This window comes from Hemicordylus capensis, chromosome 2, assembly GCF_027244095.1.
Source record: "Hemicordylus capensis ecotype Gifberg chromosome 2, rHemCap1.1.pri, whole genome shotgun sequence".
Lineage (NCBI taxonomy): Eukaryota > Metazoa > Chordata > Lepidosauria > Squamata > Cordylidae > Hemicordylus > Hemicordylus capensis.
The window spans coordinates 42,714,997-42,729,675 of NC_069658.1; the positions used below are offsets into that span (position 1 = coordinate 42,714,997).

General features: G+C 41.7%; 1 protein-coding gene across 1 annotated transcript in view; it reads right to left on the reverse strand.

Annotated features, from left to right (window-relative positions):
- Positions 1-14,679, reverse strand: part of CENPK (centromere protein K) — a 29,099-nt gene that overhangs the window by 13,986 nt on the left and 434 nt on the right. The window contains exons 2-5 of the mRNA XM_053300815.1: positions 11,920-12,048; positions 10,576-10,632; positions 9,422-9,494; positions 1,856-1,902 (exon numbers count right to left, since the gene is read on the reverse strand). Of these exons, the coding sequence (XP_053156790.1) occupies positions 1,856-1,902; positions 9,422-9,494; positions 10,576-10,632; positions 11,920-12,048 (306 nt within the window). The remainder of the gene's footprint in view (positions 1-1,855; positions 1,903-9,421; positions 9,495-10,575; positions 10,633-11,919; positions 12,049-14,679) is intronic.

Consider the following 14,679-nt stretch of genomic DNA (forward strand, 5'->3'; position numbering starts at 1 on the left):
ACACATATTCCCAAGGAGCCAATTTTATACACATACATACAAATTATGAGAACTTGATATTTTGAGCTAAACTGCCCACAAAGCAGAACGTCAAACCCAACATGATATAGGAGGTATGACATTTCCTCAAAGCAAAGTTGTTAGCCAATTGTTTTGTTGAAACAAAATATGTATTAGTGGTTTCCCTTCCATGACCTTTCTAATAAGAGGTGAAAGAAAACTTGGGAACTAACCAAATCCAAACAAAAGGAAGGTAAAGAAATTATGTTAAGCAAAAACCTTATAATCTAAAAGTGGTTTCTTTTATTACCTACAGTATAATTAATTATTTTAGCCAAGGAACCACAAGCTAACATTGCATACCAATTCTTCAACGACTATGTTGAAATCCTACCACTAACACATTCTAGGTTTGCTTGTTAGCCCCAGATCTGGAAGAAGTCAAAAGAGTAATATCTGCAGATGCTATTTCTGCATAAACTTGTTAAGAATGCTGGCACTGCTGTCCAGTTTTTAATATCATTAAGGAGTTTAGGCAAGCCTACACAACTTGTGACCCACTAAGCTGAATGCAATTTACCAGCTATATATGGGAGCCTACAAGTAGGGATGCACAGAATTGGTTCAATTGCAAACTGGTCTGCCACAAACCGCTTCAAACCAGATTGAGCTGGTTTTACCAAACCAGTTTGTGTACCCGCAGTTTGGTCCAAATTTGGACCAAACCATATCAACTTGTCCATGCGCACCACTACCTACAAGGCTTCAATAAGCTTTCTGTGTTTGCTGCCTGCCTAGAACAGGAGAGATGCCCAATCATATTAATATAGACTAGAGAGATGCTAGTCCATTCTACATTAGGGATGTGCATGGAACCGCGGAGGCGCCAGACCAGGCCACGTTCGCACTGGTTCAGAGGCATCTATAATGGCCTCCGGACCGGTTCGTGCACATCCCTATTCTAAGTGGCTGGTGGCCTCTGTCTTGTGCAGGCCAGACTTTAAGTGAATTTGGGACTCCACCCAAAACAATGGCAAAAGTACACTGACTTCAGTAAGAACAGAATTTTGTCCTTCATGTTGTCTTGGGTGAAAATAGTAAATATACCTATGGGGCGGTGGGTGAGGGGGAAACCAATTAAGTTGGAACAACAGGCTTGGAACAAAAGTACTGTTGGTTGTATCCTAAATGAGACCTTGGGTTAGGGCGCTTTAAAAATGCACTAAATAAATAAATAAATAAATAAATGTCATTCTGTCAATGGCAGTACTTGCATTGGTGTAATTGGGGAGGAGTGATTTTTGCTGATGCCACCTTCCGTCTGCAGCCCCCCCCAAATGGCCCCCGAAAGCAAGACAGCATGCAGCATGAGAGGCTATCAGCAAAAATCAGCCCCTTTTTGCACAGACGACCACTACAGGATACAATGAGTAGAACAAAAATAGTCACTAGTTTAGTTCCAAAAATGCTCAAATGTTAGCATAAAAAATTCTACATTACTCTTAAAAAATAATTTGATAGTTTTAATATTTCCACAGGCTGAAGAATATTGCTGAATTTAGTTTCATTTTTCACATGCAATAATCTAGGCATAAGGTGTCAAAGAGTCCTTCCAGATTCAACAACTTTAAACCTAATTATATACTTCAGGTCAATGTGTCTAAAATCCAATTATTTCATCCTAACTGGTTTATGGACCACAGCCTATGAATACAATGTTTAAATTTCATTTTTTTAGAAAAAGGAAACTGAGTTCCTCCAACTATAATTCATACCAATTACTTATTAGGGAAAGTTAGCTGTATGTATATTTACTTCTGATACTTTTCCGAGAGCTATATCTTAACAGACATACCTGTTCTCTTCCTAATGCTTCCAGAACATCTGGATTTGTGGTAATTACTGAAAAGTAGAACAAATTGCCAGTATGTTAAAAAGAAAATAAACCTTATTATCTTTTTTAGCAATGTATCTCATTAGTTTGAAACAATTACATTTCTCTTTCCAACATTACTCACAATACTCGAAGTTCAATTAAAAGTGAATTTTCCGTAGCTATCTATACTGTATATATTCGTATGGAAAAATCAATTCAACATCAACCAAACAGCTATAATACTGTAACATGTTGTTGCCTCTTGAATTGCAATTTCAGCAGAGGGAAGGTTTTCCCCACAGAAAGAAGGACTTGCCACAAGGATTTCAAATTGGATGGTGGTTTTCCCTAAACAAATGTGAGAAGTTGCTTAACATTTCTCTTCTTTTTCTCTTATCAACTATGACTTTTGTACAATGTACTTATTTCATCACTATAGTTTGTTGTAATTTTTGTATTTCATATCACACACACACAGAATGCCACTACACTGTATTTCTGCTAATGCCGCTATTTGCGGTTCCGGGGATGTCTAATTGATCTGCTGATACAAAAAGGTTAAACCCACCATATCCACGGTTCCTAGATTGCTAGAAATGATCTCTGAGATCATTTCCAGCCACGATTCTGTCAACAGGAGCCATTTTGTGGCACTCTTTTTTTAAAAACACATATCTCTCCCCCCCCCCCCAATTTATCATGGAAACATGGAGAATTTGAGACTGAGGGGCAGGCATTCCTGGACAGCTGGACATCCATGGAACACGGTAGGGCAATTTATTTGCCTTTTCCCCATTTTTTTTGCCATTTTAGGGCCAGTTTCCCAGCCCCCCGGAACCTAACCCCCACCAATCCCATTGATCTCAATACCCTGTTAACTGCAGCTCCCCCATGGAATAGAAGCTCTACAGATAATGGGGTTCACCTGTATACATATATTTTAAAAGATCAATCAGCTTTATATTTCAATATAAACAACCAAGAAAGAACAGATAACTAAAATGGCCTAAAAGATGACTACACATTAAAGGTTGTGTGCCAAGATTGTCTTGTGAACACTGGAACAGATAAGATGCCATACTGAAAAGCAATATTTACAAATGGTGATGGATTTCTTGCAACATTGCCATTACAAACAGAATATAATAAGGTTATAAGAAAAGCTGTTGGCAATCTATTATATTTTCAGTCCCTTTCTGAAGTAAGAAATGGACACAAGCGCTGTGTGTGTATGCATGTGTTAGAATTGCCATGAGATTGCGAACAACTTTATGCACACATGGAATTTCTTATGGAGTGCAGTCTTTTGAATACCACAAGGGCAGCAAATGTATTAGTGAGCTGCATCTCAGAAATGGCTGTGGTTGGGTCCCAGGATAAAGTGTGAAGGCACATTATACCTTGCTGAAAGTAAGCAGGTCTGGGTCTGGTCAGTGGCTGATATCGTGACAAACAAAGCAGGTGCATTGTGAGGGGCTGTGGGGATGTGTTGAGAACTCCCATGGCACTGCTGCAGGCCCCCTCTGTGCACACTCTTGTGCCAGAGCCCTTAGAGTTTAGGACACTCCCCACACTCCAGAAGGGCTCTGCAAGACTGAAAACATGTCGCTGACCCTCAGCAACAGGTTTTTGATCTTGAAGAGCTCTTCCGGAGTGTGGGGAAAACTCTAAACTCTAAGGGCTCTGGTGCAAGACCATGCGCAGAGGGGGCCTGGCAGAGTTGTGCAAGGTCTCTTGGCTCATCTCCTCGAAGAGTGCCCACTTCGTTAGTTGGGTATCAGCCAGTGCCTGAATGGGAGACTACCTGGGAACTGTATGTATGCTGCCTTGAGTTCTGCAATGACAGAAACCTGGAACATACATAAAATAAAGTACATGATATTGCTGAAACCTTTGAAAATTGCTAACAGGCTATACCAACCTGTCTAAAGTGCTTTTCAGGAAGCTGCACCACAGCTACTGTCTACCTTATTTCTACTGAAAGAAACACTGAATGAAAAGACTAATAAAATGTTGAGAGGAGAAAATGAAAAAAGAAAAGCAGCATAAAAAATTTAAACAATGTCAAGGTTACAGACTGAGTAATAGACTAAAATCTATCATATAGAAAATCGCAGTTCTAAAGCAAATGTAACCTTTTGCGGCAATGTCAAAGACAGAAATAGGCTCAGTCAAAAACAACAATGGAGAAATGCTTACATCTGAGGGTGAATGGAACAACAGATGGACACAAAATGTCAATGATGCCCTCAAGAGATTTAAGCCTTTTAGCAGAAAAGTTTAATACATGAAGAAATTAGCACTGGTACAACCCAGAGCATTTAAAAAGAAACACCCTCCACCCATGTGTTTTTCAGCTTAATATAGATATTTTTGCAAATTCTATGTGGTCTTCAGTCCAGAAAACACTATGAAGGCACCTGAGGTGAAATAATGTCTGATGCTAAGCAGGTCCAAGCCTTGCCAGCACCAACACAGGAAATGGCCAGGGAACCCTGTGTTATGTCACTAGTCTAAGCTATATGCAGGAAGGGCGGGATACAAATTTAAGAATGCCAGACATAGTTTGCAAAGCTATAGCTCACTGTTGAACCTCCCTGCAAACCCCAAGCATACCTACGATGCAGACTCACGCAACCTACATGGCGATTCTGTTTGCAACTAGCAAGAGGCTTCACAAACGCCTGTGGTCAGGCTGGGAGCCACTGCAAGCAAGTGCTTGGGTCAAATGCAAACAGTGTCAGCAGCAGTTACATGACCGGTGTGTTGCATGATCTTGAGAAGGTTCAGCTGTCTGTGCTGGTACAGAAGGGGAGTGTCGCAGCAATTCAGCTGAGTTGCTGACTGCTCTCCAAATAAATAGGCTATAGTGCAATAAACTATTTGTTGATAGATACTTTCCATGCTCACAGCACAACTGAAAAATTGTTTTGGTTCACATTTCTAAGAGTCTAGTAACACAATAGTAAATGCCACAGGAAAAACAAAATCCAAAAACTTAAAATTATGATGGAACACAATAAGGCTATTCACACGGGCAGCCTAACCCAGGCTAGGGCAGCCCAGCTTGGGTTAGGGTTGCACTTGTAAAGCACCAGGATCTGGGTGGATCCTGGTGCCGCCAGCCCACCTAACCTGACTTTTGTACCCGGCCGATAACCAGAGTGAAGGGCACGAGTGCACTCTTAACCCCATGACCAGGAACATGTGTTTGCTCAGGCTGCAGGCAGCCCGAACAGAAGAGACACAGATCCCCCAATGCACTGTACTCAAGGTCTGTAGGGAGAACTTGCCTCCAGAGCTAGGTGCTGCTAGGAGCAGCGCAGACTGTGTGGGCACACGGTGGCGTGCCGAAGAATGGACTGTCTGGGGGAAGGTAGGTTCATACCTGACTTCCCTGCCGCCGCCTCCGGTAGGAGTGTGCACGGAACTGGTCCAGGACTATGTAAGAGGCCTCCGGACCGGTTTGGAATTCGGCCGGTCCGGCGGGGGGGGGGGGGAGTGTGGCTTTAAGGGCAGGAGGGTAGTATTTACCCCTCCCGCCACTTTCCCCCCTCCGGCGCTTGACTTATTAGCATAGTTTTGGGGGCGGCAGAGTTCCTCCCTGCCCCCATCGTTGTCTTGAAGAAGGAGAAGTTGGCACCACGCATGTGCCCGTTGCGGCGCGCGCGTGCGCCTGTCACCCCGCGCGCGGTGCATATGTGTGACGTATGCGGCATGCACTGCGACGGGCGCATGCGTGGCACCAACTTCTCCTTCTTCAAGACAACGATGGGGGCAAGGGCGGTAGGGAGGAACTCTGCCGCCCCAAAAACTTTGCTAATAAGTCGAGCGCCGGAGGGGGGAAAGCAGCGGGAGGGGTAAGTACTACCCCTCTGCCCTTAAAGCCACACTCCCCCCAGTGCCAGACCGCGCCTCTGTGGTTCCATGCACACCCCTACCCTCCGGATCATGTGCATAGCCTTAATATGCCCTTAGTGTAAATCATGTTTTCCCATCTTTTGTTTTGCTGTGTCCTACTACAAAGTTTCAGACCTGCTGTGGATTTCACTTTTATTCTATCTAATCAGCCAATATGCCTTCCCTAAGGGGTCAAGAACCGGCAACTTACTTTAGTAAACTATGATATGCAGTCAACAAAGCAAGAAAGCGACTATGACCCAATTCAGAAGTCATCTGGAGCCAGGACTGAATCATGGTTTTATGTGACATCTCCTAGCTTTGGGTGCACGTATTTCCTTCTCCCTTTATATGTGAGGCTAGGAAGGATTGTATTTCCAGTTCTGATTTAAAACAAGCCAATATCTGTTGTGACATCTGAACTGGGCAATCCTAACTTATTCTATAAAAAACTTGCAAATAAACCAGAATCTGAAGTTGGGATTGTACACCTGAGTGAAGTAATAGTGATAAGGTTATATTAAGTAAATAAAAAACATAGGAAATATCTTGAGCTTTTTCTTTATGGCATTCATAATCAATAGACTGTGAGTAGGAAAATCATTATACTCTGTCCCATATAGTGGTGGTTTCTTATAAGAACTACAGGACGTGTTGGATTATATTACATGCACTCTACAGTCCAGAATGGATTCTGCAAGACTTTGAAACATTGGGATATCAAGCATTACTACATAAATAACTGCTTCTTGTCTTGCCAATAGCAGCAGCAGTTCCTCTTAGCTTTGCTTGGCTGCAGAATGTGTATTTTCTTAAGTTGTGTTTTAACATGTTCTTAAGGATAGCAGCCTCTATGAATTTCAGTGTTTACAAAACCAATATTTATAATCAAATGCAGACACTACACAAGTAATTACTATCTTGCCCTGTGTTCCAAATGACAGTTAGATGCTGATTATCCATAAAGACTTGAATCAAGTTGTTCCTTAGTTCCTATTCCCCTGTGATTCACCAGGGTAACATATTTTTTGCCAAATGATGTAATAACCAGGGTTTCATATGTTCTGCTTGACCCTAACCCCTACTTTGCCATGAGTAGACTGCAGCCCCTGATGAGTGAAGATAAGCAAACCCCAGCCTTCTTCCCAATTTTAGAGCTGCAGAGGTAGGTGGAGATTGTTTCACATTTGTGGGGCATCCTTACCCCGCTCCCCACACCTAAGGTAGGGAGGAAGGCTGCTGGTTTGGCAGCTATGTTGCCAAGGCACTACAGGACACTTTGCTGATGCAGGGCTAAGCCAGCAAATCCCTGGCACTCTTTCTGGCTGGGAAGCGTGCAGGGAGCATTGATGCCTCACTAGCAGGGAAGACAAAAAAGGTGCCGGGGTGGAGCTTCTGCCACAGTGCTTGCAATATCTTGGCCAAGCAATTGTTAGTCTGTGTCTAACTTTCTCATTGAGGGGGAAATTCCTTGTAAACCAGGGTGGTTTACATTTTGAACAAATAACAAACAGCAAGTCAAACCTAAACATCTTATTTATTTATTTAGCAAATTTATTGACCGCCTGACTTCCTTAGACTTGAGGTGGTTTACATAAATTAAAACAACAACAAAGACAAGAGAAGAAGGGGGGAAAGGGGGAAAAAGACACACACACACATAAGGTTGATTATATGATATTATATTCATATTAAAGGTAAAGTGTGCTGTTGCGTCGAATTTCGACTCCTGGCGCCCACAGAGCCCTGTGGTTGTCTTCAGTAGACTACAGGAGGGATTTACCATTGCCATCTCCTGCACAGTATGAGATGATGCCTTTCAGCATCTTCCTATGTCAAACCGGCAAACCTCTGGCTTGCTAATCAAGTCATTTCCCGACAATTAAATAAAACAAATAAAATCAATAAATAAAACAAAATAAAGCAATTAATCATATTTAATGATTTATTCTATAATAAATCATTCAATAATAAGGTTGGAGAGTAATATGTGTAGACTTGTCTGGATACGAAGGGGTTAAAAATAGGATATCAAGTGTGGCTGGCCAGACAAGCCTTGCAGTGGGAGTTTGGGAAACCCCCTTGTGGAGAAAAGCAGTTACCCTTGGAATCTTTGGAGAGGGACAGTTGGAACTAGCGGTTGACAAAGAGATGTCTGTCACACAGCCTGGTAGGAAGGTGGGGAAGTAAAGGGAACCAGGTCAGGCTCAGAGTTCAAAAAATAAAATGAATCAGTTCTATGAGCTTGGAAAGGAAACTGTTGTAAAGCTAAGACTCATGAAGGTGTTGACTTTGCCTGGTGGATGTAACAATACAGCAACAACAATCTTGTAATTAAGCAAGTAAACAATCCTAATTTCTAAGTAGATAATCAAGTGACCTCAGAATTCGTTGTTAATAACTTTAAAGTTCAACTTTAAAGAAACTTAGAGTGACTTTGTCTATGCCCTACCCCACCTAATACTGCGTTTCCAGTACAGAAGATCCATACTTATGCAGATCCTGTTTCTACAGAAACCTCATTAGGGTTGCAGCGAAGAAAGGTAATGCCAGGATAAATAGAAAAAGATTTAAGCAAACACTAACGAGCTCCCCGAAACCCCCTCTCATGGCAGAGGCAGATTACCATAATTTTTGGCTTGGCTACCAAGGCCAGTCAAAAATTGTCGACCCTTGCAATTAACTTTAACAACAGAGGATTCCTTGTGGATAGACTATAGCTAATGATAGGGGACACAGTATAAAGAAAGCTAGGTGTTCTCAGATCTACTGAGCACAATGCAACCAGCACTAGGCAGAGTTATTTTAATTATAATGATATTAGAGTTAGCTATTTAGAGGACATAAAAGCAAGTGATGTGAACAAGCAATTGTGAATACAAAGCTACTGTTCCAAAAAATGTCTACGCAAAAGAAACACAAGACTGAGTTCAAGGTTCTGCATTTCACATAAACACTATGGTCAACATCCAAATCAAGTTAGTCATGAATAAATCCCAATGAAATTAATGGGACTTTAGTCTTGACTAATTTGTCTCATTCAGTGGTCCCTCTAATTTTTCTCATCTCTGTGCGGAATGAGTTTTGTTCTGGGCGGCAGTATCAAGGCAGTGTGCGCACACGTGCATTCAGAATGCGGCCTTCCTGATTCAACCTGAGCGGGATAAAAAATGAACTCAACGGACATCCAAAAACTTGTGAGCGCATGCACATGCGCATGCTTTAGAGGGAACAGTGGTCTCATTGATTTCAATGATGCTTAGTCATGACTGACTAGTCCGGATGTTGCCCCACCCTGTCTTATCATTTCTGACAGAACACTGCTGTCAGTAGCAACTATATTTCAGTAGTAAGGATAAGCAAAATGAAAGGCCTTTTGAATAGAATAAAACTACTGTACTGACATAAACTTGCTCAGGATGTAGAGAAAATAGCAAAAGAGGCCTAAAAGTTTCAGAGAACAAAAAGGGACAATGGATAAAGATAGAGACATAGCTAATTAATACAATTATTCATTCCCTTAAAAAGCCTAGCACTTTAAACATTCAGAATTTCATGAGCATTGGCTTTAATATTCTGTAAAATGAAATATCAAGCTTTGGCGTTAATATTCTGTAAAATGAAATATCAAATTCAAAATCTTACTTTCTGGCATTCTTGTCTGCCACTGGCTGGATTCTGCAGCAAGAGCTTTCATCCGCTTCATTAACAGTGAGACCTATCAAATATTGCAAATATTTAAAAGTACTCTAAAAAACTGTTTTATTGCACAAATAAAAAAGATGGGGGGAGGGAATCTAGCAATTTGACGCAAAAAAGTGGGAAGTTTAACCATGTAATAATACTTAACCATGATATTGGCTATTGTATTGAACAACCCCATACAGCTAGCAGTGGAAGAAACTTGTGCTGGCAATGAAGGATAGTTAGTACAGCTGCAATACAAGGGCTTTAAAAGCAGGGGTTAAATGTTATAATACAGTGGTATCTAGTTGGAAACAGTTATCACCAGGTTTCTGCTCCGTCCAGCATAAGACTGACAAAAGGAAGTACTTTTTCATGCATAATTAATCTATGCAATTCTCTGCCACAGGATGTGGTGATGGCCACTAGCTTGGATGGCTTTAAATGGGGCTTAGACAAATTCATGGAGGCCAGGTCTATCAATGGCTACTAGTCTGCTGGCTATAGGCCACCTCCTGCCTCTGAGGCAAGATGCCTCTGAATACCAGTTGCAAGGGAGAAACAGCAGGAGAGAGGGCATGCCCTCACCTCTTGACTGTGGGCTCCCCACGGGCATTTGTGTGAGACAGGATGCTGGAATAGATAGGCCTTGGGCCTGATCCAGCAGGACTGTTCTTATGTAAGAACTTTTTCTGTCAGCAGCCAGGCAAGGGGTGGTGATGAGGGAAGACACAGCCAGACAGTGCCAGCACACTTTTAGCCACTGCAGTGTAAGCAAAGCCCTGTGCCACAATAAATACTGCCAAGTATATATTCCAGCTATTAAACACTGGACAGCACAAATAATCCACTACCATCTTGACTTCATTTACTTTACTTTAATTTATTAATTATTATACTACAATAATAGCATGTTTTCTATTCTTTTTTTGGTAATGATTGTGGCTATGTTGAGGTTTAAACTTCAATCCAGTTGTGTCTGTCTATAATATAATTCAAATTATGGTTGCTTTATGCTATTTTTACACCTCTAGGGTGAGACGCAGCAGAAATAACAAATAGGCTTCAATATGTACTCAAACCTTTTCAATAAGGGTTCTGAACTCTGGCCTTACCTTGGGATCTGAATCTGGAAGAGTTTCTACTTCTTGAAGTGTTATCTTGTTCTGAAACTTGGTTTAAAAAGGAGAGAAAGAGAAAGAGATAAATGAATATTATGTGTCCACATGATGCTTATGCTTTTCTTTAAGACCAATCAAGTGATCATTTAAAATCCCTTCACTAGCAAACTCAAACTCTAAAAGAGCACAGTCCAGACAATGTTACACATTAAGGTCCCTTTGAGTTAATTGGGAGAAGTGTTTAACTCTCCCCTTGAAATAATTGGAGTCTAAGAAGCACTTTTTACTTGGATTGTGCCTAAATTCTCTTCAAAATAAAACTGATTGTGCCATACCATTTTCCTGTTTTAGAAACTGTCATTAACTTCTTTATAAAACTATAATTAGCTCATTTATGGTTTCCAAAAATTGTTCTTCCTAAATTCTTCATTGCACACTTTGCCTCTCATTTTCTGAGATTTACACAAGCAGAACCATGCCACTTATATTGTGGCAGCATAAGTACAATATGGTAGAAACTATCTGGCTGCTCATATATTTAATCTATCCTATTTCCTATTATATTTATAAAAGAATGAGAAAAGATTAACTCTGCGATGTCATCACAATACATTATTTCCAGAGTTAATCTTCTGCAACAAAAGCAACAGACTAAAAAATTTATTTCAGCATAAGCTTTTGTGGGCTAGAGTCCACTTCATCCGATGCAAAGTAATAGAAATTATTTCTATTCCTATCTGCTTTTATTTGCCCCTTTCAGTAATTCAGATTCATACAGCCTCTGCCTCGAACTTATGTGATTCATCTGAACAGTGAATTGATCCCTATGAGTGCAACTGTGTACACAGGTGCTCTGTTTAGGCATTTAAATTAACATGTGTAATTCGGGAATGTAGTCTGCTGCTTCTCCCTCTGTACATTTACTACATGTGCTTACTGAACAATTGAGGATTTAATTTTCTGCAGAGCTGATATTTGTCACTCTTGTGTTTCCTTAGACACTCGTACAAGTACGACAGAAAGGAAACAAAGATCAGGTTACTATCAATATTTGTGTGCACAACTTCACTAATTACGTAAGTGGAGGGCCTTCTCTGTGGCCGCCCCTCTTCTTTGGAACACTCTTCCCCCCAGATCCATGCAACCCCCTCCCTAGCTGCTTTTAAGGCCCTTCTTAAGACCTACCTGTTTCGCCAAACATTTGCCCTTTAATTTTTTAAAACACTGTTATTGGTATTGTTGTTCACTGCCTAGAGTCTTTGGAGGAAGTATATAAGAAAATTTAAACAAACACATAGCTGCAGTGTCAATATCTATCTCTAAAATATCACTGATTACCTCTTCTATTTGCTTCCATATTTCTTCACACTCTTCTATGAGTTGCTCCTTGGCATCTTCAGAACTCAGCAAGTTGTTTGGAGATGCATCTTGTTTGCATGGAGATCTGTTCTCCGCAAACTTCTCGGCCTATGAATAACATCTGTTATATCTTGACATTTGCAGGTGAAACATTTTAAAAAGCAATCATAGTCTAATTTTTAAAAAACAGAGCATGTAATTGTATTATAGGCTTCAATAAAAAATGTTCAAAGTATGAGAATTTCAAAGACTGTGGGACAAATTCAGTGAATACAAAAGCACCCCTTTATTACACTGTTAAACCTGGCAGAATTGTAAAATGTCAAACTGGTAAAATTGTAGTAAAATTATCTTCCTAGCCTATCAGGCTTAGAACAGTAATAGATGGGTGTAGTTTTGTATTCACTGATTGGTAAACAGTGCTGCTAAGTCTAATTGTATTGTGCGTGTTTTAGATTTCTGGATTCTTAAAGAACATATACACGCCAAGGTTGTATGTGGCAAGCCTCGCCCACACAGTGTTTTACCAATCAGAGTTAACCACCACCATGAAGACTGGGCAGTGGGGATTCCATATGCAGACAGCGAAGAGGAGCAGATAGAAGGCGAGTGAGCAAGCGGTGGGGTGGGGGCAAGCGAGTGAGAGAGCGGGGAGGGGATGAGCGAGGGGGGGCAGGGAGTGAGAGAACGAGCAGTGGGGGGGCTGAGAGTGGGTAGCTGACACTGAACAATAAAGCAGGGGTTGTGGGGTGGGGGAGGCAACAGAGTCCCTGCACACAGTTGTTTTGTGCGGGTTCAGCTAGTTTAAAATATTTCCTTCCTGACTCTCCAGCACACTGCTTCTCAGAGCGGCTTACAATCAAACACAGTTACAAAAACCATTATAAAAACAGCAAAACACAATCAAACACACTAAAACACCACAGAAGACAGCAGTAACTAAAGGAGCAAATAGACAAGATAGAATAGCAGCCAGTATTAAAAGTTAATTCAAATGATAACATTAATTTCAGATAAAGAAAACGCACATTACAGTCAGTATCCAGAGAGGCTTTTGCACAAAGACCTTGAGGATGTGTATGGGTGTTTTTAATTTCACCAATTTCCCCCTTGACACCACTGTTCCATCTAAGGCATGTGCACGTGCACACGCTCACAAGTTTTTGGATGTCTGCTCTGTTCATTTTAGATCCCACTCAGGAAGGCCCCATTCTGAATGCAGGTACGCGCACACTGCCTTGATACTGCTGCCCAGAACAAAACTCATTCGGCACAGAGAGGGGGGAAAATGAGAGGGAACACAGCTTGTCACCTAACAGTGCCTAACAGAACACTATTAAAGCAAGTTTCCTGATCTTTGGTGGTGGTGTTTCAGGGGGCGGTCCCTGCCAATGGAAGCTTTAAAGCCTCCACGCATACATGTGTCAAACCATATACACCCCTTTAAACCTCCTATTTCCAAAACCTCACAATGTTAACATCTCTCTTTCTAACCGTTGAGCGTATTTATAACATCTCAGCCTAGACTGTGGCTATCAGCAACTGAATGGTGAAATCTAATGCACTTTTTTGCGGATGATTATTTTGCTTCACCATTTTCCATTATAAATCAACAGATGTAAATGGTACAGTATAATCTGCACACAGGTGGCTTTTTGAATAACTTTATGACTGGCTTAGGAAAATTCTTCATAGAAGAATTCATTACATGGGCTTGTAAATAGTAACTTTCTAGTCACCTGTGGTAAATGAGCACAGGCAACCAGCAGGGAAAGTTCTTTAAACTGGAAGTAAGTTGGTTCTTTTTTGTTTTCAGTTCATTACTGGCAGTCAGTGAGGTGGCTTCTTGCTACACAAAAGTGCCAGTGACAGATGCATGGCATTTAGGATGGGAAGGATATTCCCATAGTTTCCTTTTAGTACGGGGGAGGGGCGTGGACGGAGATGAAGGAAACGGGATGTTGCTTATCAGCGGTGATGGGTTTTCTGGCTTCAGGAGGCCTACATCTCTGCAGAGCGATGGCAGACACAGTAGAGTGCCTGCTGCTGGAGGAAGTAACTTTCTGGGAACAGCTAGCCCAAGTAACAAACACTGTCCAACATCTGACAGAGCAAAGTAGCGCAATCTGGCAGGCGGCGCATGGCTGCTGGCTGGCAAGTTGCCTCTGCTGCATGCTGAGCTACTGATCTCAATGAGGAAATACATTCATTCAGCAACCTTGCACATACAAGGTGCTGAGTTGTGTCCTGGAGGCTCCATCACTGATGAAAAGTTAAGAGCGGAAATTCTCTTCCTCCTGGACTGCCACACAGCACCCAGTCAGTGGAACTTTCTCCTAGTGCCCTGCCTCATCAACCACCCCTGCAGGCCCCGCATTATTTCACTAACAGATACAGACAGTGGGGCCTTTCAGACCCCATGCATCTCAAGGGGAGAAGCAAACATATGCTTGCTTTGCCTTGCAGCCAATGGGACTGCAAACTGCTGAGCTCCGAGCTCCATCCCAGCACAACAGGCAGGCATGCAACTAGCTTTTGTGGAACAAGTCTGCTGTGCGGAGCGGACTGAGGCAGCTGTTTCTGTACTAAGGTTGTCTAATAACGTTACAAACAAATAACTTAATAGCAAAATGTATTTATTTCAAGGAAGAGATAGTCTTTCCGGGCAGATAATCCGCACCGGGCCCCGGGGTAGCAAGGAGGTACGCTGCCGCTCCGCCGGACCGTTTTAAAAGACCG